At 36.5% G+C, this 24121-nt stretch overlaps 5 protein-coding genes and 1 long non-coding RNA gene across 27 annotated transcripts in view; 3 read left to right on the forward strand and 3 right to left on the reverse strand.

The window, feature by feature from the left end:
• Positions 1-4: 4 nt before the first annotated feature.
• LOC135164693 (uncharacterized) lies at positions 5-2881 on the reverse strand. Of its 3 annotated transcripts, none has more exons than XR_010299377.1 (4): positions 2551-2881; positions 1090-2455; positions 568-923; positions 5-132 (listed from the first exon to the last, which is right to left on the reverse strand). It is a non-coding gene; the product is annotated as an uncharacterized LOC135164693 (long non-coding RNA). The 3 variants fall into 3 exon arrangements; XR_010299376.1 differs by having other exon boundaries at positions 568-981; XR_010299375.1 differs by having other exon boundaries at positions 568-2455.
• LOC135164679 (odorant receptor 13a-like) lies at positions 2286-4797 on the forward strand. Its single transcript, XM_064125280.1, has 3 exons — positions 2286-2655; positions 4246-4494; positions 4571-4797. Exons 1-3 carry the CDS (start codon positions 2343-2345, stop codon positions 4702-4704), a joined length of 696 nt encoding a protein of 231 aa, XP_063981350.1. The 5' UTR covers positions 2286-2342; the 3' UTR covers positions 4705-4797.
• Positions 4798-4961: 164 nt separating this feature from the next.
• Positions 4962-7652, reverse strand: LOC135164684 (large ribosomal subunit protein mL43). Its single transcript, XM_064125287.1, has 4 exons — positions 7336-7652; positions 7104-7210; positions 6023-6228; positions 4962-5166 (listed from the first exon to the last, which is right to left on the reverse strand). The coding sequence occupies exons 1-4, from the start codon at positions 7470-7472 to the stop codon at positions 5047-5049; spliced, it is 570 nt and encodes a 189-aa protein (XP_063981357.1). The 5' UTR covers positions 7473-7652; the 3' UTR covers positions 4962-5046.
• A 1610-nt stretch (positions 7653-9262) lies between these two features.
• On the forward strand, positions 9263-10977 carry LOC135164670 (odorant receptor 13a-like). Of its 3 annotated transcripts, XM_064125246.1 has the most exons (4): positions 9265-9536; positions 9593-10301; positions 10528-10776; positions 10853-10977. In XM_064125246.1, the coding sequence occupies exons 1-4, from the start codon at positions 9381-9383 to the stop codon at positions 10885-10887; spliced, it is 1149 nt and encodes a 382-aa protein (XP_063981316.1). In that variant the 5' UTR covers positions 9265-9380; the 3' UTR covers positions 10888-10977. The 3 variants fall into 3 exon arrangements, with proteins under 3 accessions (XP_063981315.1, XP_063981316.1, XP_063981314.1); XM_064125245.1 differs by having other exon boundaries at positions 9263-9536; positions 9623-10301; positions 10528-10887; XM_064125244.1 differs by having other exon boundaries at positions 9266-9536; positions 10528-10887.
• Positions 10978-11483: 506 nt separating this feature from the next.
• Positions 11484-20943, reverse strand: LOC135164674 (uncharacterized). Of its 17 annotated transcripts, none has more exons than XM_064125263.1 (6): positions 18609-18841; positions 18307-18510; positions 18171-18209; positions 14140-17925; positions 12676-13035; positions 11484-11729 (listed from the first exon to the last, which is right to left on the reverse strand). In XM_064125263.1, the coding sequence occupies exons 4-6, from the start codon at positions 14497-14499 to the stop codon at positions 11484-11486; spliced, it is 966 nt and encodes a 321-aa protein (XP_063981333.1). In that variant the 5' UTR covers positions 14500-17925; positions 18171-18209; positions 18307-18510; positions 18609-18841. The 17 variants fall into 17 exon arrangements, with proteins under 17 accessions (XP_063981333.1, XP_063981332.1, XP_063981338.1 ...); XM_064125262.1 differs by having other exon boundaries at positions 18171-18215; XM_064125268.1 differs by having other exon boundaries at positions 14140-15237; positions 15562-15636; positions 15704-18510.
• LOC135164652 (DE-cadherin) overlaps positions 19017-24121 on the forward strand; it is a 48368-nt gene continuing 43263 nt past the window's right edge. Inside the window, exon 1 of one of the 2 annotated variants that reach the window (XM_064125214.1) lies at positions 19017-19452. In XM_064125214.1, coding sequence (XP_063981284.1) covers positions 19356-19452 — 97 coding nt within the window. In that variant the 5' untranslated portion in view covers positions 19017-19355. The remainder of the gene's footprint in view (positions 19453-24121) is intronic. The other variant, XM_064125215.1, reaches the window with a different exon arrangement.

Below are 24121 nucleotides of genomic sequence, written 5' to 3' on the forward strand. Positions count from 1 at the left end.
TAATGCACATTTTATTTCTGATCCTACATACCGTGATCTATCCGTGAGAAATATTATAATTAATATCTCTCAACCGAGTCGCTAATGTTCGGAAATTTTCCCTTACAATATGATTATGTTGAAAGTGAGGGCCTGGAAAAGAGAAATACAAAATTAGGGACAAAAATAATTACTCGCGGGGGGGGGGGATTTTTAAAATAATAACAGATTTAATTTAAACCTTGACTCTTGTATAATAATTCAATATACATTAATATTCCAGGCCTTTTAAATAATTCGAGGGAAGGGGCAAGACCAACCAATCTGCGACACACGCCGAAATTTATATAATAAAAAAAAGGGGGGAGTTTAATATTATCAAGAATATGCGGGAAAAAGTTAGGGGGGGGGGATAAATTATATATTATATGAAGAATGCAAAGAGAAACAAGAAAAAGGGGGGAGATACAATTAATCAGGGGAAATCAGTTACAATAGAAGGCATTACCGTTGGGGAGAGGGTTATTGTAAGGGGCAGGGAAAATATAACTAATTTGGGTCAGGAAAAAATATCAGGGGGGCACTCACAAGTTCTGGGGATTTTCCAAGTTCTGAACCAACTCCACGAGACAAAAAAACTTCAGGTGTCCAACTTCACACCTCCTCGCAGCCACGTAACCGTCTTCTCCACAGGTTATTCTTCATCAACCACAATTCTCCTGCAGACAATTATCCTCCTTCGTCACCTGTTTCTTCTCCTCTCCAATTCTTCTTCTTCAAACTTCTTAATTAATACAGCTTTTCTAAACGACAGGTTTCGGGGGAGGGGGGGAGGTCCAAATGGAAATGCTCGTCGTGGCATGCGTCTCACTTTCCTCTTTGTTCTTCTTGTTGGGGGGAGGATTCCTCGACGAATCGTCAGTGACGTCTCGTCCCGTGGTGCCCTTCGTGATGTAGTCATGAGTGTATGGTAACGGGTTAGGGGGGAGAGGTAAGAATTTGCTGGAGCACGGGTTTACAAACGGGTATCACAGATATTTATTAATCCCAGAATAATTATTGAGGAATATGTTATTATTGTGATAGTCATTAATTAATAGTAATTAATACCTCCAGTATTTTCTCCACCGTCCTTTTTACAGCAAATAAAACACTCGAAGGGTTGATCTCCTAAAATCTTTGACGTTTGGATAACGCTCGGTAACAGCAACATTGAACTAAGTTAAGGTTCCTCCTTCGACTGCTCTGCGACACTCCCCTCTTCCACGCAGTACTTCTTCAGTGCATGGTAATATCCTCATATATTTGTGAGACGTAATTATGCATGATTTATTGATGCAAAAAAATACGCCCAGCAGCAGTAGTATTAAATTATTCATTCAAGTGAACTAAAAAAGTGAGCATTATCATGACTAACCCATAAGATTTGGTCAATGGTTGGATATAAATTTAATCCAAATTGCATGAAGCTAAATAATTAATACAATAAGGGATGTTCGGTGCACAACCACTGATGGTGCTTGCACACTTGTTTTCTATTCTTTACCCAGGGAATCTAAATATGTAAAAACTATCATAAATATGTTATACGATAGTGGTCGATACTCAGACAAAACTCGAGTGCTGTCCAGATGAATAATGAACATGTGAAGGAGTAGTGAACATACCAGCAGTACAGTGTATGTGCTGTTATATAAAAATTGTATATCGTCTGGTTGTTCTTCAGAAAATACGTTTGCAGAAACATCTATACCCATGGAATACGATAAAGAATTACATTTGCAGTGGAACTTGGATGTGCATTATGCTCTCGTTTTTTCGAAATGGTGGTGTAAAGCATTAGGCATCTGGCCATGGCAGGACAATGAAGTTTTACGTATCTTGCAAACTGGTAGTATTGTTCTAACGCTGGTAAGAAAGCCCATGATATATCATATACTGTTGTCATGATACCAAACTTGATGCAGATGATTGACAATGCATTATCACTGACCCAGTTACTAACTAAGGGTTCTTGTGGAGGAATAACCGATTTAGTGGATACCATGACCGGTCTCATGGTATTTTCCATAGCTGTGATCAAAATTCTTACTCTTTCATTTCATCAACAACAAATGCGTTACATTATTTCATCGACAATTCATGATTGGTTAAATATTAGGGGGAAAAAATCATTGAATATCATGCGACGTTATGCGTATTGGGGACGTTTGGCTTTTGTATTGCAAACTGCACCAATAGCTTCAGCTATGATATTAACAGTTTGGTCTGATCCTCCGACCATGAAAAGTGAAATTTCTGAAAACAATAGTTCATTGATAAGACATCTCATACTGGCACCTTCCTGTTGGATTCCAATCACGATGTCCCGCAGTGTTTATTTACTTTACTACTACTTCAACGTCATCGCTACAGTCTTCGCAGCAGCTACATATGCAGGATACGTTCCATTCATGTTCAGTGCTGTCTTACACATCTGCGGTCAATTTGAAATACTCGAGGAGAGTATTAAGAACTTGAGTGATGGAGATGATTATTCAATACAAAGATATAAAATTAAAAAATACTCACAACGACATAATCACTTGATTCTGCTGGGAAATTGTATGGAGACTGTTGTCAAGGTCATCATGCTCTCGGAAATTCTCAGCAATACTGTTCTCATTTGCGCTTCAGGTAATGATTTTTTTCAGCTCATTCAACCCCAGCACTTTTTATGGTCAAGAGCCACAAAATCGCTTGTCACGGAATGAAAATCGTGGCTTAATTCGCTACAATGAATTTCAATATCGCCACTCTACTGCATTAGCCTACGGTTTTCACTGCAGATAGTCAAGGTTGTTGTATCGTGGCTTCAATTTTTGACTAATTTCGATGAAAATTTTTTCATAGACAGTCCTGATTGCGCTCTTCAAAATATTCCCTAGATTACTTGTGATTTACCACCTCAGTTGTGAGATATATATATGTATATATATATATATATATATAATATTTATAATATTTATAATAATATTTTTAACATATCGCTAGAGACAATTTACCAATTCTTATTTTTTGTTTAATTAACTACTCGGCTAATTTTGATGAAGAAAATATATATCGAAAATACGATTTATAGAAAAAATGGAATCGAGCAACAACTTGAGAAACTCGGGTTTTCTTCCAAACTTTGCACTCTCCACATTTTTCTATAAAAGTATTTCATTACAGTTAGTACACTCTGAATGTTCACCAACCACTGACAACTCCACAATTCTCCTTCCAGAATAAATGTTCGGTGTTTTTTTCTCTCCTTCAACAGCATTTCCCTGCGGATCAATTTCTTCGAGTTTTTTCGATTTTTTTGCACGTGTTATATTCAAAAAACTCCACTCACTCAATTCACTTACCTTAATGAATGGCCCTTGTGTCTCGATCTATTTAACATTTTCCTGATTATTTTGAAACAACTCAGCCAACTCAAGTGCCAAAAAAAGTCATAAAAAGAAGAGCGTTCAGCGTTAGCTGTATGCGCATGTTTTGATGCATAGTTTACTCATGTGTGCGTGAGATGCATGAGACTGTACTTTAGTAAAAGTTTGAGATCTAGTTCAAGCATTCAGTTCAGCAGGAAATTTGCGCTCAGCCTGAAAAATTTTGCCACTGCCGGTCTCAATACAACAACCTTAACAGGGCCATGTCAGAATGAACGATAAAAGATGACAAATATAATAGATAATAATAGAAAGGGGTTTGATAATTCAATAGAAAGGGATTGCGGATGTCCTCTCATTCGGGTCATTTGTGTGCTCCTGCATATAAATATAATCATAGAAATGATATATCTTGGAGGTCCAAAAAAATTTATAACTCCTATGATTGCAAATTGTATTTAATCGAGCAAAATAATGACGAGAATTTTCATAGTTAACGGTAGCTTAATTGCAAGAATGTCCAGGGGTTTGTACCAGAAACAAAAGTAAAATTCGTTCATTTTCAAGTCTCATGTAAAAATCATCATAGCACCAGTGAGATAGATATTAGAGAACGAGTGATTAGTAGAAATTACTGTACCAACACTGTACCCAGATGATAAATACTGGAAGAATAACATTTGAAATTATTGAGTTATCATCTGTTCTCATCAGGACGATGCTTTTCAACCGACAAATCGAAGCGGATGTTAATATTTAATGTTTTGAATAAACATGTTTACCAAATAGAACGTTAATTTTTACCGAAAATTTCTCTTCGTGTATTTAGAGGTTGATTTTTTAAATTCAGGACTTGCAGTGTTGGCAAACGTGAAAATGGGCATTACAAACAGTGTAGTACTGAGCTGGGTAGCAAGGATATATGTCTTGTACATAGAATTCTTCATATATTGCTATATTGGTGAAAAAATGTCGAGCTACGCTGACAGGTTGCAAGGTACTATGTACAATTGTCCGTGGTACAATATGTCACCTAATAATGTCAAAGATATAGAATTTATGATAATGCGTAACAATTTATTTTGTCACTTGACAGCAGGTAAAATCTTCATCATGAATTATGAGAGTTTTACAAAAATTACTAAAAATTTATTTTCTTTCTTCTCGATTCTCAGAGTTATGCTTGAGTGAAATTGAGGGAGTAATTTATAGTTTAAGATCAAAGAGACAAATTGATTGGATAGTGCATCTCATAATGATTAGAAATTGTTGTAGCTTTTTGTTATTTCTTCAAACTTTCGAGATGTAATAAAAACGATGTGGAAATATCGAGATTTTATTACACTACTTCACGTGGAGGGTGAGCAACAACTCGGTGTGGGTGAACACCAAAAAAAGCCAACTACTGCAAACGTATTGTTACTTCCGTCCATTTGAATAATGAGATTGCTTTAATGAAGAACCAAAAGGGTAAGTAAATATCGCGAATGTTCCTACAAAGAATGGAAGCAAGAAGGAGATCGTTCTGCAGAGGAAGAAATTAAGAAACATTCGTCAAAAAAAGCCTAAATTGTCTGCATAATCGTTTGTATTATACATTTCAATTAATGCACATTTTATTCATGATCCTATATACACTGTATAATTACTTTTAAGAGGACTGTTGTGTCTCAATTTGTGTCGATTTTTTGGCTTCTTGTTGGGCTTTAAAAATTTCCAGCAATTTTTCTGTCGCTGTCGGCTTCCGGACAGTTGCGTTTCCAATGACATCCTGAAAAATATAAAAGAAAGTTGATAATCTCATCTCACATTAAGAATCACTGGAGTATTTAACTTTCCCCGTCAATTCCAAAAACTCGACGATGAGTAACTCTAAAAAAAAATTATATGGAATGTTTTGACTCAGGTGTATATTGATACGTTTCTGCTACGAACTTGCGTTCGATAGAAAAAGTAGAGTAGGGGAGTAGTCCACATCCAAAACGTATTAAATATCACGCAACTTAATATTATGAGACATTCCATATCAACTCAATCAACTTGGGATCTCGACTACTGTAATTTGGTCTACGATATTTGTATAGTTAATCTATCCCAAATGCATATACTTGTTTTTTTTTCAGATTTTTTTATTATTAGGTAATCTTTAAATTGACTCAAACGTTGAGAAAATACCCCCTCGGAAACTTTTTAATATTTACTTATTTATCTATTTATTTATTTATTCTCGTCATATAACCGATCAGGTTGTCCATGCCCCCCCCCTCCGCGCCCCCGACGCAATGGAACTGACTGCTTCCCAAACTACGTTGTATCTATTCCAGGATCAGTATTACTAAATGATATTACATTTTTTTCGCTACCAATATATTGATGAAAAAACTGGAACTTCGAAAATAACGGATTTCACAGTTTCAAATATTTATCATTCAAGGGCACCAGCTATTTCTATGTAAATTGGCAACGAAATGACAAAATTTGAAAAACAGAAAAATTTCAAAGCGTCCACTCTAAAGAAAAAACGATCGTTCAATATTTCCTTGGAAAAATACCCGCCAAAATGATCACTGACTGATCCATCATAATTTTTCAATCAAACCGTGATACGTAAAAATGATAGAACTTACATCTGGGAATTTCGTAATGTTCCACATTGGGTTTTTGAAAGTATAGGGGGTCCATGGCCCTTGAATCGATGGGAACTCTGTGTGGAACATCTTTCGTAATCTCATTTGTGATCCATCTTTCGACTGTGTTCTCAGGAGTTCAATCCACTTGATGATGTCCTCCTTTGGGAAATTCGCCACACTCACCCAGTGTCTCTCTCCATTAACTAAAAAATATTGTTAACATGAGTTTTTTTTTAAATTTAATACATCCAAGCCATTTGGCTTATTCTGCTAAAAAAATACAGAAAACTATATCTTATGCCACTATAGCTAATTATCAATTTTCAATCCTAAAATGTTTAATCCAGAGGACTTCAGGAGGGAACCAATATATAAGAGAACTTTACGATTCAGGCTCTGAAGGAATAGACCGATTCTGTACGGTAGGTCGCAGCCTTTGCGTTGCAATGTTACTAGGAGTTTTACTCGATGACGATTATTCTTGGGGCAGAACCAGAGCATGTCATCAAGTCCTCGGGAGATCCACACTCACAGAAGGAAGAATCTGCAAAGCTCAACTTTATAAGAGAGCTGACTACACTACAATGGCTTGCTCTGGCTCTGTTGACCCATATAACTCATCTGCGAGGAAATTTATTGAATCGTTTGAACCAGAGTGATCTATTCCTTCTGTAGTATTATGTAAAGTTTTCTTCGCCAGTATTTTCTCTCATCTGAAGGATTTTCTGTTTTGTGAAACTGTGATTGATGATTCGTTCCAGAATCCCTCCGTGAAGTCTGAGTAGCGGAAAAGAGAACTGACTACGAGACAAGATATATACTTAAATGTATGTCATCATGTGATTGGAGACAATCTCTTTCTAACAATTTATAAGAGCGATTTGGCGACAAAATCCACAGAAAATGACAGAAACTTCGGATTTTTACATTTTTTTATCGACTAAAATAATTATTAATTATAATTATTCTAATTAACCAAAATAAGAGAAACCGAAATAGACATATTTTAATGCTTCCATCTAGAAACAAAGAATAATCTATTTGCACAAGAACATGTCATCCACATTTATTAACTCACGATATTCTGCCACAACTACTGGACCTCGATGTCTTCTTGGCTTGACATAGACCACTACACCAGGATTTTCCCTTGCAAAATCGAGAAGATCATTCTCCAGGAAATCTCTAAAAAATAAAATGTATAAAACTTAAATTCGAGGTTAAGAAGAATGCAGATTGATACACCAGTCATTTAAATCAACAAGAGAGTTGTCAGTGAATACCGAATAATGATTTGTATCATGACTTACCTCATGCCACGACTGGACCCACGATTTTTGCAGAATTTCAAAGTTATTCGTTGTAATTGTCCGATGTAGCGACCTACACCGTTGGCTAGTGGAGCTCGCAGGAAGCCGGATTTAAGTATGAGAGAGTGATTCGACATGATTAATGTGGCAACTGATCAAACAAATAATAATTAACTTTCTAATTTATCAGGAAAATTATTTTTGCCGAAATGTTGGGACAACTTTTGTCTTTTGTTGAAAGAAAACGTTTTCAATAATGTGAGAATACCACTGGGAGCTGCATATGCAGCCCTTGTATCGGCAAACTGATGTCTTTATATATATATATAATATGTATATACTAACGGCCTAAAAAAAAATATTAACAGAAAGGAGCCTTCCCACAGCAAAACCTGCAAGTTCCAATCTGGTTCTCAGGTTTCCTAGGTGGCGGTCCTGTTACCCATGAAGCCACATTGTTCCGCAAGCGCGGGAATTTTCAAATTAATTAAATGAACACAAGCACTGACGACCTTTACTGCGTCTGCAGCTCGCCTCGTGCTGCAAACTTCACGCTCCTCACAATCCTTGACCTATCGTTCTCATGCCATAATCTATTATTGCGTTTACTTGTAAACGAAAAGACTTTTTATTTACTGGTAAACGAAAAATGACAGCGTTCGCCACTTGCTGAACGTAACATCATAGTGCACTAATAAAAAGTATGATTGGGATACACGTGCGATCGGGTGTTTTAACTCGCGTGATTGGCAGCCAACTTCACACTGGTTACTACTCCGTCATTTTAAAACTTGATACAGACCGGTAAATGTTGCGAGGCGATAGAATACTGGAAGGAAATTAGCCGGTAGTGATTAACAATAAATTTCAACGATGGATAGTTGTTCTGCATGAGTTTATTCGCAAAGGAAAGGAGCTGCGAAATGTCTTGTACGATTTCATGCGTAAGTCCCATAAACCTACCATAAAATTCTACTCGGATCCACCGTGTTTCAGGATAGAGATTACGTGCTTGGTATGTAATGTTAACTTCATATTGAACATATTTCATTCAATGATACTGACATTTTATTGATGATGATGATGACAGAACAACAAAGATAACAACGCGACAATTAATTTAAATTCAAATCTACTCAACGATTAATGAATACAAAACGGTAAATATCTGTAAATATTCAGGTAGTGATAGGTAAAAGCGAAGTGTTTTATAGTCCAAAAGTTTCATTACTATTGTTCCGAGTGAAAGGTAAAGGGCCGAGGGGGTATACTTCTGAAGAATAAAAATAAAAATAAAATAAAATAGTACTTCCTATGTATTACAAATATTTATTACTCCCAGAATAATTATTGAGGAATATATTATTATTGTGATAGTCATTAATTAATAGTAATTAATACCTCTAGTATCTTCTCCAACGTCCTTCTTACGGCAAATAAAACACTCGAAGGGTTGATCTCCTAAAATCTTTGACGTTTGGATAACGCTCGGTAACAGCAACATTGAACTAAGTTAAGGTTCCTCCTTCGACTGCTCTGCGACCCTCGCCTCTACCACGCAGTACTTCTTCAGTGCATGGTGATATCCTCATATATTTGTGAGACGTAATTATGCATGATTTATTGATGCAAAAAATACGCCCAGCAGCAGTAGTATTAAATTATTCATTCAAGTGAACTAAAAAAGTGAGCATTATCATGACTAACGCATAAGATTTGGTCAATACTTGGATATAAATTTAATCCAAATTGCATGACGCTAAATAATTAATACAATAAGGGATGTTCGGTGCACAACCACTGATGGTGCTTGCACACTTGTTTTCTATTCTTTACCCAGGGTATCTAAATATGTGAAAACTATCATAAATATGTTATACGATAGTGGTCGATACTCAGACAAAACTCGAGTGCTGTCCAGATGAATAATGAAAATGTGAAGGAGTAGTGAACATACCAGTAGTACAGTGTATGTGCTGTTATATAAAAATTGTATATCGTCTGGTTGTTCTTCAGAAAATACCTTTGCAGAAACATCTATACCCATGGAATACGATAAAGAATTACATTTGCAGTGGAACATGGATGTGGATTATGCTCTCGTTTTTTCGAAATGGTGGTGTAAAGCATTCGGCATCTGGCCATGGCAGGACAATGAAGTTTTACGTATCTTGCAAACTGGTAGTATTATTCTAACTCTGGTAAGAAAGCCCATGATATATCATATAGTGTTGTCATGATACCAAACTTGATGCAGATGATTGACAATGCATTATCACTGACCCAGTTAATAACGAAAGGGACTTGTGGATTAATAACCGATTTAGTGGATACCTTATCCGGCATCGTGATATTTTCCATAACTATCACTAAAATTCTTATTCTTTCGTTTCATCAACAACAACTGTGTTACATTATTTCATCCATGATGCATGATTGGTTGAATATTAGGGAGAGAAAATCATTGGATATCATGCGACGGTATGCGTATTGGGGACGTTTGGCTTTTATATTGCAAACTGCTCCAGTAGTTGCAGATGTGATATTGACAATCTGGTCTGATCCTCCGAACATGGAAAGTGAAATTTCTGAAAATAATAGTTCATTGAAAAGATCTCTCATACTGGCACCTTCCTGTTGGATTCCAATCACGATGTCCCGCAGTGTTTATTTACTTTACTACTACTTCCACTTAATCGCTGCAATTTTCGTAGCAGTCACATATGCAGGATACATTCCATTCATGTTCAGTACCGTCATACACATCTGCGGTCAATTTGAAATACTCGAGGAGAGTATTAAGAACTTGAGTGATGGAGATGATTATTCAATACAAAGATATAAAATTAAAAAATACTCCCAACGACATAATCATTTGATTCTGCTGGGGAATCGTGTGAGGAGTGTTGTCAATATCATCATCCTCTCCGTAATCCTCGGCAATACTGTTCTCATTTGCGCTTCAGGTAACGATTTTTTTCAGCTCATTCAGCTCCAGCACTTTTTATGGCCACGAATTACATTCGAAATTATTGAATTATCATTTGTTCTCGTCAGAACGATACTTTTCAAGCGACAAATCAAAGCGGATGTTAATATTTTATTTTTTGAATCAACACGTTTACGCTATAGAACGGTGATTTTTACCGAAAATTTATCTTCGTGCATTTAGAGGTTGATTTATTTATACAGGACTTGCAGTGTTGGCAGACGTGAAGATGGGCATCACAAGCAGTGTTGTACTGAGCTGGGTAGCAAGGATATATGTCATGTACATAGAAATCTTCATATATTGCTATATTGGTGAAAAAATGTCGAGCTACGCTGACAGGTTGCAAGGTACTCTGTACAATTGTCGGTGGTACAATATGCCAACTAATAATGTTAAAGATATAGAATTTATGATAATGCGTAACAATTTATTTTGTCACTTGGCAGCAGGTAAAGTCTTAATCATGAATTATGAGAGTTTTACAAAAATTACTAAAAATTTATTTTCTTTCTTCTCGATTCTCAGAATTATGCTTGAGGGACATTGAGGGAGTAATTTAGAGTTTAAGATCACAGGGACAAATTCATGAGATAGCGCATCTCATAATGATTAGAAATTGTTGTAGTGTTTTGTTATTTCTTCAAACTTTCGAGATGGAATAAAAACGATGTGGAAATATCGAGATTTTATTACTCTATTTCACGTGAAGGATGAGCAACAACTGGTTATGAGTGAACAACAAAAAGAGCCAGCTCTTGCAAACGCATTGTTAGTTCCGTCCATTTGAACAATCAATGAAATCGCTTTGATGGAGAACCAAAAAGGTAAGTAAATGTCGTGAATGTTCTTAACAAGAGAAGGAGATCGTTGTGCAGAAGACGGCATTTAGAAATATTCGTGAAAAAATATTTCTTGAAACTGCCTAAAATTCTTGTTCCCCTTTAGGAAATGGTCTCACTATTAAATACCTCGAACTATTAAATTACTATTAAATACTATATGCGATGATGATGTGATTTTTATGACGCTGGCTGTTGTGCGGCTGTAAATCCACATGTGATATGGTATACTCCAGGACGATCATGGGAAATAAATTCTAAACAGTCTTATTCCCAACAGGTCAACATTTTAATAACGTTAGATGAATCTAATTATCCTACTTCTTGCGAGACATTACTGAGGCAGCACAACCAGAATTCTGAGTATTGGGTTCCGAACTAGCCTGGCAGTCACAGCATTCCCAGTATTCTTCACTGTTGCCACCATCACTGGAGTTGGAGTCATCCTCACTTGAAGGATTATCTTGAAAAAAACTTTCATCACTACCACAGTGACACATATCATCGCGAGCACTTGATGAATACACTCCAAACATTGGATGATTTTGCGATTTACCAAGTTTCTGTAAATCGTAAAATGTGGGGTAAATGATGTAAATCAATGTAAATTAAATATAAATATATAAACTTGATCTAATAAACGAACAGAAAATCTGTTCGTATACTATTGCGAGTGTTTACGATTTATACCCACCCCATCCCCCAACCCCCTGTACCGCATTCACCGAAGGACAAGGGAAAAACCTGCCCACACAGAAATTTAAGGTGAAAATTAGATGTCCAGGGGGTGAAATGAGGGACGAAGGGTTATTTATCACCAAAATTAGTCTCTCAAGTCTAATTTTTCCATCAAAACTTGACCTAAAAAGTCGTGGGATTGTCATTTCGTCCTACGTTTCACCCTTTAAAGCACTAAATTTTATTCGAAATTTCTCTTCGTACAGGTGCAGTCGACTCTTTAAACGAGACTATCAGTTGACTACACCGTATTTCGAACATGACCGTAAATTTGTCGGGTGTGAAATGTTTCAAATATTTAAATCAACTGATTTATAAACAATAACAGTTTTACGAATCTTTGTGACGTATATCCCCCTTCAACCCCTATCTTTCAGAGGTTTTTTTCCCTCTGGCACTTTCGGAAAAGCTTTCTTGGATCCAGTTTTTGCCAAAAGGCCCTTCCCATTCCCTCCTCTTGACGCAAGTCATGAATCTGCATGACTTTCATTGAGTTCTTCCTCACGAAAATGTTAGATGAGTTTATGAGAGACTCATGTGTCAACCATATCAACAACATGCAGCGTTGCCAGAGTCAAGTGACACAAATCGATCAAAATAATTTGAAACATTATTTGGAATTATCGCGACAATTTTTCTTTTTCGTTATTAAAAAATCAGCGTTAATGCATAATGATGAATGCACCGTTTATTCGAGAGGCTAAGCAAAATAGATCATTTGACGTACCTACTTGGATGGACATCCTCAATATAAGTATAAAAGATACTAACTCTATTGCCTCGTCGTCTTGAATTTTCTGAACATTTGCTCAGGCATTGCTTGGATCCTTCTTTGGCGACTAGCAAACGATTTAGTTGGTTTTGCATACGAGTCTCTCGATCCTCAAGTGAACTTATACAATTTTTCAATCGTATCTCTTGCTGTACCAGTTGCCGAATTCGACCAAGACACGCGACATCTTCAGGATCAATTTCATGTAAATCAGGAAATGCACTCGCTAGCTGTTCTCTTTCCACTGCTTTACTCTCAGAGAACTTGATTTTTTGATCCAATTCATTGTTGATGAGAAGTAATGATTCCAATTCCATTCCGGTCTCTTCTATTTTTATATCGATTTCTATAATTTTATCCTGATGAACGATAAAATAAAGAGGGCCACCTTATATATCCATTGCACTCATTTATTGTCACAAGTGAAGGTCAGGGAAAATAGATGAACGAAAATCGAGGTGGGAATTAACAATTGGACCAAGCCTGTGCCAGGCTTGAACCGAGGCAAGCCCAGCCTGTTTCTAGAGTGGCGTCGTACTTTGGGCCTAATGTGGGATACGCTGGGAATGAGACATTGAATAAAGCTTGGAAAGTTCAGCTTGGTCCAAGGATGAGATCCCCAGAGATCCCCAGAGATCCCCAGAAATTTTATCTTAACAATATTAGATTGAATCACACTCGAGGGATTGTAATATTTTCCAGTACCCGTACTACAATTTTTATAGATTATTTTTTCATCCCAATTTCAACCAATCAAACGGTGGCATTTCCCCTCACGTGGTACAAGTAAAACGGTTTAACTTCGGATATTTTTCGAATATTTCCCTGTTTGTTGCTGAGCAATGAAAATATCCGATAAACAATTTGTACGCGTTTCAAACCCCAAAACTGTCATTAGAAAAAATCAAGTTCAAAGACGTTACCTCGACATGAGCGGATTTGAAGGAGAATCCTTGGAGATTATTGATCAAAAAATTGAAAAAAATGTTCCTAATAATACGGTGAAGAGAAAAGCCACAATTTGGAAAGAATTCTCTGCATTTTGTGCCGACAGAAAATATACGCTGGAAGCCACAACTACGAGTGAAAAACCATACCATATGACGTGAAATGCCACACATTTTATTGCTTGAAATTGGAATGAAAAAAATAATTCAGCCAAATACCCCTCGACCTTGAAAATTAATCGAATATTTTCCTCCAGTTTCCCTGAGTAGCACCCATCGGGATAAGTTTCGCAGAAAACCCTCGCGCTTCGCGCTTTTAAACTGCAAAACTTATCCCTTTCGTCACTACGCAGAGAAACTGCAGGGAAATATCCGATAATTTTGAAGGTCTTGGGGTATTACTACTGAATATTTCTCTGTATGCAGGCGTTTTTCGAAAACCGCGTTATCGAGTTTAGAAAATAGTGCGTTGACATGTTTAAGCCTAGCATTATATATGAGGATTATCCTACCTACATGCAATTGCTTCGTTTCTTCATCTAGTCGTTGCGATTTTCCATTCGTCTCTTTTAGAAGTTTGTCAGTAAAATTTGGGTAAGGATATGGCGATAGCTGATCAACAAATTCCTGTATCTTCTTACAAGGAGTATTATCCCTTTGTCCACACTTCCAAAATTTATTAGCGACAAGAAGAGGCATTGCTTTCTCCAAAGTCATGATCTTTTCTGCTAAATAACGACGACGATTCGTCAATTCACCATGGCGCTTTTCCATTTGACTGACTGTCTCCTCCAGATCCGTACGAAGACCATGGCTCTTGTTGACAGCATCCATCGCACAATAATTTTGAGGCTTTTGCTTGTAACAAAACGCCATTTTTGATTGCGTGGGGCTTAATTCTTAAAAATATACGAATAAACTTGAATCGTTCATTCCTGATTTATCCTGGTGGAGGACAAAACGTGAATAAATAAATGTAAATCAATTTTCGGAATGACATTATTCAAAATTTATTCTTCAATTAACAATTATTTGGAATACTATAAATTTAAGGGACATGATCACATCGTCACTAGAAATTATTGTGAATTTAGGAACGGAAATCTGTGACAAGTGACGCTCACCACGAAATAGCATCATTTAAATTAATGAAGACTAGAATCATCAAAGACTATCTTTTTATAGAATGAAAATATCACAGAAAAATCAGTGCTATTACACTTTAAAAATATCTCTAAAAGTGTTATGGTATTGTCCTGGTTTGTTATAAAATATTAACATGTTAAATGATGGGGGAATGAAAATTTTAAAAACCAAAATTTGAGAGTGTCTACTCCCAGTTAAATTCCAGTTCCTTCGGGATGTTCACATGATTATTAAATGATGGACCATGTACTTCTCCTTTCGCAATTAGAGCTGATCTTTTGGGTGTATGATTCGGCTTTCACTGCTTTCATTCACTTAGGAATAACTTTCATTTGGCTATTCGAACTCAATTCTGGTTTAACATTCACGTAGAAACTTGTCCTTGATTTTCTCGGCAGTTAGAGTTTTCCCAATTTTCATTTTGTTGTCAAGTGCTTCTCGTTCCCTCTTCACGTTCTTTTTCTGTGTCTCAAAAATCTCTCGAACGTTCAAAACGTGTTTAAACCAACCCAAGTTGGAATGAAAATATCAATTCACATTGATTGGATTGAAAATATCAGTTCACATTGATATTTTCATTCCAAATTCCAAATTACACTGTTCATTGCAAGAAATTCAGCAAATTACTCATTATTGCTTTGCTGACATATAATTTATATTAATCATTATTGTGATTGTGTATCAAAACCATTGAACTTGGTACTTTTTTAACTCACCCTCAAATTAAATAATATCATTTCAAACATTTATCAGAGATGAGGGCTATTTTATATTCGTTGGAATACCACATACCTACAAGCCTATCGATATCGATTACTTCTCGACATTTCATTCTTCCCCAAATGATTTGGTCTTCCATCATCACCTCTACCAATCATTTAGGAACTGTTAAGCTTTTTAAAAATGTTCTTACCGATTTGTTGGTGGTACGTACACTAACTTGATTAATTAATAATAAATTGAATCAGTCACATCAGCCCTACATCTTGAAACAATTATCCAAACTATCCACAAACAAAAAACGAATGAGGATTAACAGCATATTTTTTTATTTATGAAGTAAACAGTGGTCCAATGTGTCATATCCATTTTCGGTACAAGTCATGCCATCTCTGAAACAACCTGAAACGAAAACTCCACAGGTAATTTGCTGAGTATCATTTTCGTGGTAAGATATCGACATATTTCAACATCGACTGAATTCAGGGACCATTCCTCGACCTAAACGGATGATTCAAATTTTTGGAATAGCAATTGGTGACAAAATTAAAGCAAATCTCGCAAAAGAATATGAAATAACTAATGATAAGGGCTACAGATCTATCAAATTTTAAATCGTTATGTTGGAATATCTACTTGAAGGGTTCAACGAGACATTTGACCCTAGTGAAATGTCATTCCCCTCATGGCCCCAATGAGTCTTGTGACTTAATCGTGAAATCGTGAAATCGTGAATCGTGAAATTTAAGGTTTCGCTTTCAGCCCTTATAAGTCCTGTCATGTTTGATTCTCGTAAAATTCAATCTTTCCATTGTGAACCTTGTGAGCCTCGTCAAGTACTGACCAGGATACCAGGGTTTTTGCAACAATTTTTACAATTATGAGTGATTGAATAATTAACGTCCAGCGGCTCATGGACTCGACATCAAAAGAAGGAAAATCACAGTTCATGCCGATCAAACGTCACAACGCTCACAAGGGCTACAGGGAAAAAATTAAATTTCGCGAGAGTCAAATGTCAAGAGGCTCACGTGGCCCACGACGGGAGAATGAATTTCTACTGGGTCCAAACGTCACGATTGAACCTTCTAATTAGTTATTGATATTTTTTCGAGAGATTTTGTCGTTAATTATTCGACAAAAATCACCCTCACATAGAACAAACTAATTGTGAAATACGAGATTTAAAACGTAACTTACGTGATTTTTAGATACGCAAATTACGATTTTGAAAACGTGAGTTACGTTTCAAAAAAACGTAAATTACGATTTTGGAAATGTAAATTACCACATCTGACCTATATTCCATTTTTTGGAACGTAAATTACGAGGTCCAACCTCGTGATTTGCGCTTCTTCCCCGTCATTTACGGGATCTCAATCACATAAAATCCTTAATTGATGAAATCGTAAATGGGATGGAAAAAAAACTTTTTTTGCCAATATGAAATCTTGATGTTTCAGAACATTCTGAATCTTCTGGCTTCAACTTTACGAGACATTTTTTCAAAAAACATTCAAGTAGGCAATTTCGAAAATATTGCGAAAGACTCCTATTAAACCAGTAAAAAATGTGCAAGTGTCAAATTACTCTGAATCTTTGCAGTTGCAGATCGCTAATTGAAAATTTGCGCAATTTGAAATTTGGAAATATTTTATTGGTTTAATAACCGTCTTTCGCAACATTTTCGATATTGTCTTGAAACTTTTAGAAAAAATGTCGCCGAAAATTGGACCTAGATGATTCAGAATCATCTGAAACGTAAAGATTTTATATCAATAAAAATCTTTTTTTTTTTCAATTGCATTTATGATTTCATCGATCAAGGATTTTACGGGATTGAGATCTCGTAAATGACGGGGTAAGAAGTCTAAATCACGATGGTGAACCTCGTATTATACGTTCCAAAAAAACATAATTCGCGAGATCCGACCTCTTAAGTTACATTTTTCGAAATCGTAATTTACCTTTTCAAAATCATAATTTACAAGTTTAAAAATCGTGTCAATTACGTGTTAAATTTCGGATTTGACGATTAATTTTCTTTGTGTACTGTTGAAATTTTTAAATAGGTGAATTCAGCATAACGGCTACTCTATTTCCTATTAATTATTCAAACTAATTACTGAAAATGAAAAAATATAAATCACATAAGACCTAACGTAAACATTTATCATAGAATTTTTCGTACTGGAATATCATGAGTCAGCTAACAGAAGTCCTCTGTTAAATTTATTCCCATTGAAAATATCTGTATTGTGGTAATGTACCACAACGTAGAATTATGAAGAAGAGAGAATTATCACACAGAGTTGTCATTGCACTGTAATGTTTCATTCATTCTCCATTTGTGATCAATCCTCTGCTTTGATGTTCTGCTGGTATTTTTTTCGTCCATAAATAAATACGGCTTATGTCACAAACTAAACAATTTACCTGAAAACCGTGAAATATGAAACAAAGCTCATAAAAATCTCAAAATGTAACGCATCGTATTTTCATTTTTATACTCAGACTCATGATACAACTGGACGAAGCTCAATTTTTTAACAGCGGATAAAATCGGGGAGACGAGGAGGAGAAAGAAATTGAAAAAGTCAGAATTTTGTTGCGCAAAAATGTAATCCTGATCATGTTTTTTTTTTCAAATATTTCTCAAGTTAATACTCCAGTTAACTTACCTTCAAAAATATATTTCTATAATTTAGCCATCATCACAACTAAATCTCGTCCCATAGAACAAAACAAAATATTTAATTTATAAATTACCCGATTTTTTAACGAGACATCCTCAGTCGAAGTTTTTTATTTACCCACTTCAAATCATAAATTCTCCCTCTTTCTGGCAGAATTTTAGGAATCCCTTCTCTCATTGCAGCAGAATTTTTGGAATCTTTACAATTTCCAAAAAAATCATCGATTTTTCCTTAAAATTATTCGTGTAAACCGCCAAAATCCATTGAAAATTCCAACGAAAAGGTCATTCACTGCTCTTTCCCAAGACATCCCCTAAACTTCTCCCTAAAACAATTAATAATACAGACAAAAATTCTCAATTACCCGACTATCAATAAAAAATAATTAATGAAAAATGGCGGCAAAAAACCAGCTCAACATACCTGAAGTTTTCTCCGGGTAAAAGCTTGGCAATACGCTCCTGAACAATCAACAAGTAGTTCCTACGTCTCCAGGTAGTGGGGAGACTCCCCAGACTATACTGTTTGCGCGCCGGTATGTCCGCGATGCTATTCTTGGTGTAAAAGCAGCTTGAGACCGAGAAAGATAGGGAGTAGGTACCGAAGCACATAATACTGAGCATCGGAGATCCGTTTGTGAACCCTAGAGTGACTGGAAGTGGAAGAAATCTCGTGGTGGGGACCGCAAAACTAACGGCGGGTTGCGGGGTGGGGTGGGAATTCCGAGCATTATTGGTACTGCGTCGGATTGGACGCCGGGTGCGGGGTGGGAGGAGAAGCGTCGTGTATTCAGCGGTGTTTCACCCAGTGCGCGACTGTGTTCTCAGTTCAGTAAAGCGCGTCTCTACCACTCCAAGCGTCGGTACAAAAATCGCCTGATGCTTTAGTGACTTATTTGAATACGAGTGGTGAATATGACTATTTCTACCAATACATGGAGTGCTTTGTGATTACTCGATAGTGACGATCATAGTTGGATTAATCATGATCATAGTTAACGAAAAAACTGGATAAATTGTGGATCGAGAGAGTGACCGATCCCAATCCGGTTTTATTCGCGAGTTTTTAAATCCGGTGAATCGAAGGAGTTTGGAATAGCAATTATCGTATTTAATAGGATCCCTAGTGCGTGGTAAAGCGCATGAAACTAATTTATTGAAGTAAAAGGAGATGAATCACAACGGAAGGATGGAAAATCGTGGTCGATGGGCCTGGGCGAGGCCCGTGGGGACCCTTGCATTGTTCGTCCTACTCTCAGGAACTCTCGGTGAGTTGAATATATTTTGTTTTCAGGAGTGCCCCGGTGAGAAAGAGAGTGGTCATCATCATGATACTATACACGTACCAACGAAAAATACACGGCAATGACGTGTGTGCGCATGCGCGTAAGGCCCCGATAGTATGAGAAGTGGTTGGGAATGATGTGGGGACCGTCTTCGCGAGGCTATCAGATGAGTCTCCCTGTCTTTAAAAGCAGTTCCACTCACGTTTTGTGTTATTTATCCTCTTATCTGTTCTCCTTTTTTGCTTTTATTTAAAGTGCAGATACTTTCTGTCGTATATTCTTAAGTCTCCATTACTTGAAAAGACTCTGTATTCAGAATTCGTACTGGTTTTTTCGCTCTTGAACAAACACAAAGCCTGTTTGTCTTTGTACATTGATAAGTGTGAGTTAAACGTATCGCAAAAATATCGAACTCATATGTACGATACGTCTATCAGCATGATGTCACATGGATTATTTTCAACAGTTGATCGAATGTAGTCGGTAGACATGGGAAATCGATGATGTCCAAAGGGTAACAGTTATTCCATCCGAATGGATTCAACTGAAGAGTAGCCAGACGATAGATCACATTGAGAGAAAAATATAATTTTGCCAATTGAATATTTTTTCGTATAAAAACGAAAATCAGTCCGGGACAACTTTTATTTGAAGGGATGGAAATTCTGGGCATTGATTTGTCCAAAAAAACAAGATTGGCAAAATTATATTTTTTTCTCAGTCCATACACTGCATCCCTAAAAGTGAGCGTGACTAATCACCTGGGAAATGCACAGAATTCGATACTACAATATGAACGAACACTGTTCACTACTATTCACTTTATCTACTTGCGGTAGTCATTCTTTTTTCACAGTACACCTGACGAACAAAAAAAACATCCCTCCAGTCTATACGATTCTTTTCGCAAACTAATAGCGTAGGTTTGTTTGTAAAACCAGAGGAAAATGAATAGATAAAGCACACGAGAGTGAATGGGAGAATTAAATGAGTTTTGCTTTGATATTGCATAGTTAAGAGATTTGTGGGTACATTACATGTGTACAAAAGAAAAACAAATACACGTCTCTTTGGTTATAATGGGGGTAAAGAACTGGCGGTAACAGGCTACACGCTCTTCGCATTTGACTTGCACCACGGGGTCGTGCGGTGGATGGAATAGGAACACGATAGCGCGCCCTCACCAGGTCGCGTGGAAAGTCTGGGCCGTGTGATGAGGCTTAGAAGTAGACATGGGGCAAAACGTCATGGCTTCAAACTTCGAAAGACTGCGATGTTCCATCTTCGAGACAGCCCAATATCCGTTCCATTATTTTACCTCGGATTTTTTTATTGACTCATGTATTGCGGAAGTGACAGCTTTTAATATCTCTCAATGTGAGAAATTGTTTTATCTGGCTCGGGTTCAATATGCTTCAATGAAATTGTTGAAACTTCAACGAGGACTGGACACGAGACTGACAAGACTTCGCTTTAAGTGGCCATGTAACTTACCATGACAATAAAAATTTCAATCCATTATTTTGTGGGGTAAAATATTATTATTGGGGACATAAAATCTCGTTTCTCGAAAAATAAATATTTCACCCTAAAAATTCATGGGATTGAAAATTTGACTCTAATGATAAGTTAAGGCCACTTAAGGCGAAACAGAAATGCTGTCTATACAAATTCTTAGAATTGATTTCTCGTGCAATGATTTTTTTAATTTGTGATACTAATTCATTGATTTAACAGTGCAATGATCGAATCGGTAAGATCGTTTCGCCGATGAAAATTTTAAAAGTTTATGTATGTGGTATATGGAGAAGGGGCTTCCATTGCCCCTTAAGAAAATCATTTCGTTCCAAGAAAAGGGACACTTTGGGTATCGTCTCGGTTTCGAAAGAAACAGAATGGCCTCCTCTTGTCACGACACCCAGAGACTTTATCTCGTTATAGTCTCCACTTTGTTCGGCTTTTGATCTTTGGTGCCGGTCGTGGACAAAAACGATGAAATAGTTGAGACTAAAATGACACATGAGACGATACTATATCTTCGAGGTTAAGGCAATCTCCAAAATTTCTATGATTAAACTAACGGTGGTTTTCCTGGAAAGAGAAAATTTTATCAATGAGGATTTAATTTATCTATTAAATATTTTTAATTTCAATGTTTCAAAAAGTCTGTTGGGCCATGATAACTGAGTAAAAATTCTTATTTAATTACCTGATAACTTACTAAATTTGTTTGAAGGTCCCTTTGACCGAGTTGGATACCAAAAGTAATGGCAGTGATCGTTATTTTAATTTATTTAAAAATATCTAAAAATTCGTTGTTTTTTGAAAATAAAAATTGTACATAAATCTTGTTAAAATAAAATGAAGTAATTAGTAAAAATTTCAAATCACTCAAAATGATCTGATAGCTTATTTACATCCAATATTTTATTATTTATTTAAAGATTACATAAGACAATCCTTTGTATAGTAGAACGAAACAATAATAACAATAATGACGATAGAATTCAATTAACTTGAAAATCCAGCTTTATCACTTTAAACGAAATTGTGTGTAATAATCATAATAGTAGACATGATGTACATGATGGATATACATTATGTAGAAAATGAGCATTTGGAAGCAGATTGTTAATTAATCAGTAAAAGAGGATTATAGTGCAGTGCAACAGCACTCTTCGCTTATTTTTCCTCAAATGTTCATTTATGTTTCTCGACAGTTTAAAAGAAACTTTCGGAGCGCTTGATTCATCCAAGATGTTTGAAGGTAATAGACTGTACAACAGGAACTCTGGATGAATCATTCGATGAATCGGCCGTTAGGTGACTACTCGTGAAGAAACGTCAACTGTACCGAGACATTTAATTTTGGAGATTTTTTTTTGCAATCGTCTAATCACCTGATAATGATCATGATAAGGATAAATTACGGGTCGACAAAAAGTTAATGTTGAGACAGATATTTTTTCTGTCTCTTGCTAGTGACGAGGGACTAATGCTTCCAATAATGAACACATTTTAAAATTAACTTTTTTGTTTTAATATCTGATGTATGAGTTTTAAAAAATTTGAAGTGCTACGGCCCTGGAGTAAAGCGTGAAGTAGTGTAACTGGAATACAAGCTGGCGGATTCTTAGCGGTGTTGCCGGCTCGTGACCCAGCCAATGTCACTCCCCCGAGGCTCTCCTTCGTTAGAGTACCGTGTGAATTTTCTTTATTTAGCTTTTTTTTCTTTTACCCTCTACGATTACCTTAACTTGGCCCTTCGGAATAGTTAATAATAATTTTATGGTCCCTGTCGAAAATTTTTCTTTGGATTTTCCGGGGTTAATTCGAGAAACTTTTGGGTCACGATTCTATTGAAATTTCAGAACATCTTGGTATTGGAAATTCACGATTTTCGGTAGAACTCAAATAGCATCACTTTTGTTCCATTGTACCCGGAAAATGGAGGGAAAATCAGATATATCTGATGGATACATTCTTGAATTAGAAGAACAGCGCTTCCGAACGTCATTTAAGCGCATAAATGTCATGCGATTTGCCATTTTATTTAAGTATTAACAGAATTTGCCGGCGAATACACAAATTATGGAATTTTCGCGTCACTTCAAAGTCTGGAATATTAGTCAATTTTCCGGGAAACCTAAAATTTAATGATTTTTTACGCTGTAAATGGCATTTAGTGCCACTGAACTGAAAATTGATTCTCAACTACTCATCGAATTTCCCTTTTTTGTAACAGTATGACATACAAACATTTATAACCAGCAGTAACTCTTTTTGGACTGAAAACATTGGTTTCGTGCGAGTTTCCAGTGAAAGAAACATTTCGGCGATTTTATTGAATGCATTTTGATGTAGAAGCGACGACCGAATTCGTGCAAACTAAGCACGTCACAGCTGTGATCCATCATAGGTACACAACCGAGTTGGTAAATTTATGTAAATTCTCGCTATATCGCCGGGCCGATGATGCATTAGCATGAATAGGACTGTATTATTATTTTTCTGGGATTTATAGATTTTTTCGCAAAGCACGGAGATACATTTTTTTTCTATTGTCATTGCCACGTCTCCAGCCCCATCGGGCTTTTCCACTTCGTTCCGATCCCCTGCGGTGCCATGGGACCGACTTTTTCCCGAACTGCACTTGCACTGGGCCTGAGAGAGAAACCAGGGAAGATCCCAAACCGTATAATCGGCCGATCGTGCAGAGTTTAACGCACCCGTCCCTCACACTGACCAGAATGATATACTGGGGGTCTCTTACACCGGTGCCTTTCGCTCAGCAATTTTTTGAGCGAGTGGTGTTCCTAAGTGGTCACCCATCCAAGTACTAACCCAACGAAACGTTGCTTAGCTTCAGTGTCCGTCGAAGCAACATCTTACTCACTTTTTTTTTTTACGAGACCGAACGCTGCAGCGCGGAAAATGAAGGATGAGTTTTGTTTCTGTCATATAAATCAATTTGCTTCACCTTTGATTCGTCCGAAAGCATTTGACATCAACACTTGAATCATAGCGAGTGAGTGATCAACACTTGAATCTCTCTCTCACGGTGAATCATAACGATCTTTACATTATGTTTTAAAATTAGCGCCTAAAATTTAAACGACCAATAGGATACTGGCTACATCTTTGCGAGATT

Source organism: Diachasmimorpha longicaudata, chromosome 7 (genome assembly GCF_034640455.1).
Source record: "Diachasmimorpha longicaudata isolate KC_UGA_2023 chromosome 7, iyDiaLong2, whole genome shotgun sequence".
NCBI classification, from domain to species: domain Eukaryota; kingdom Metazoa; phylum Arthropoda; class Insecta; order Hymenoptera; family Braconidae; genus Diachasmimorpha; species Diachasmimorpha longicaudata.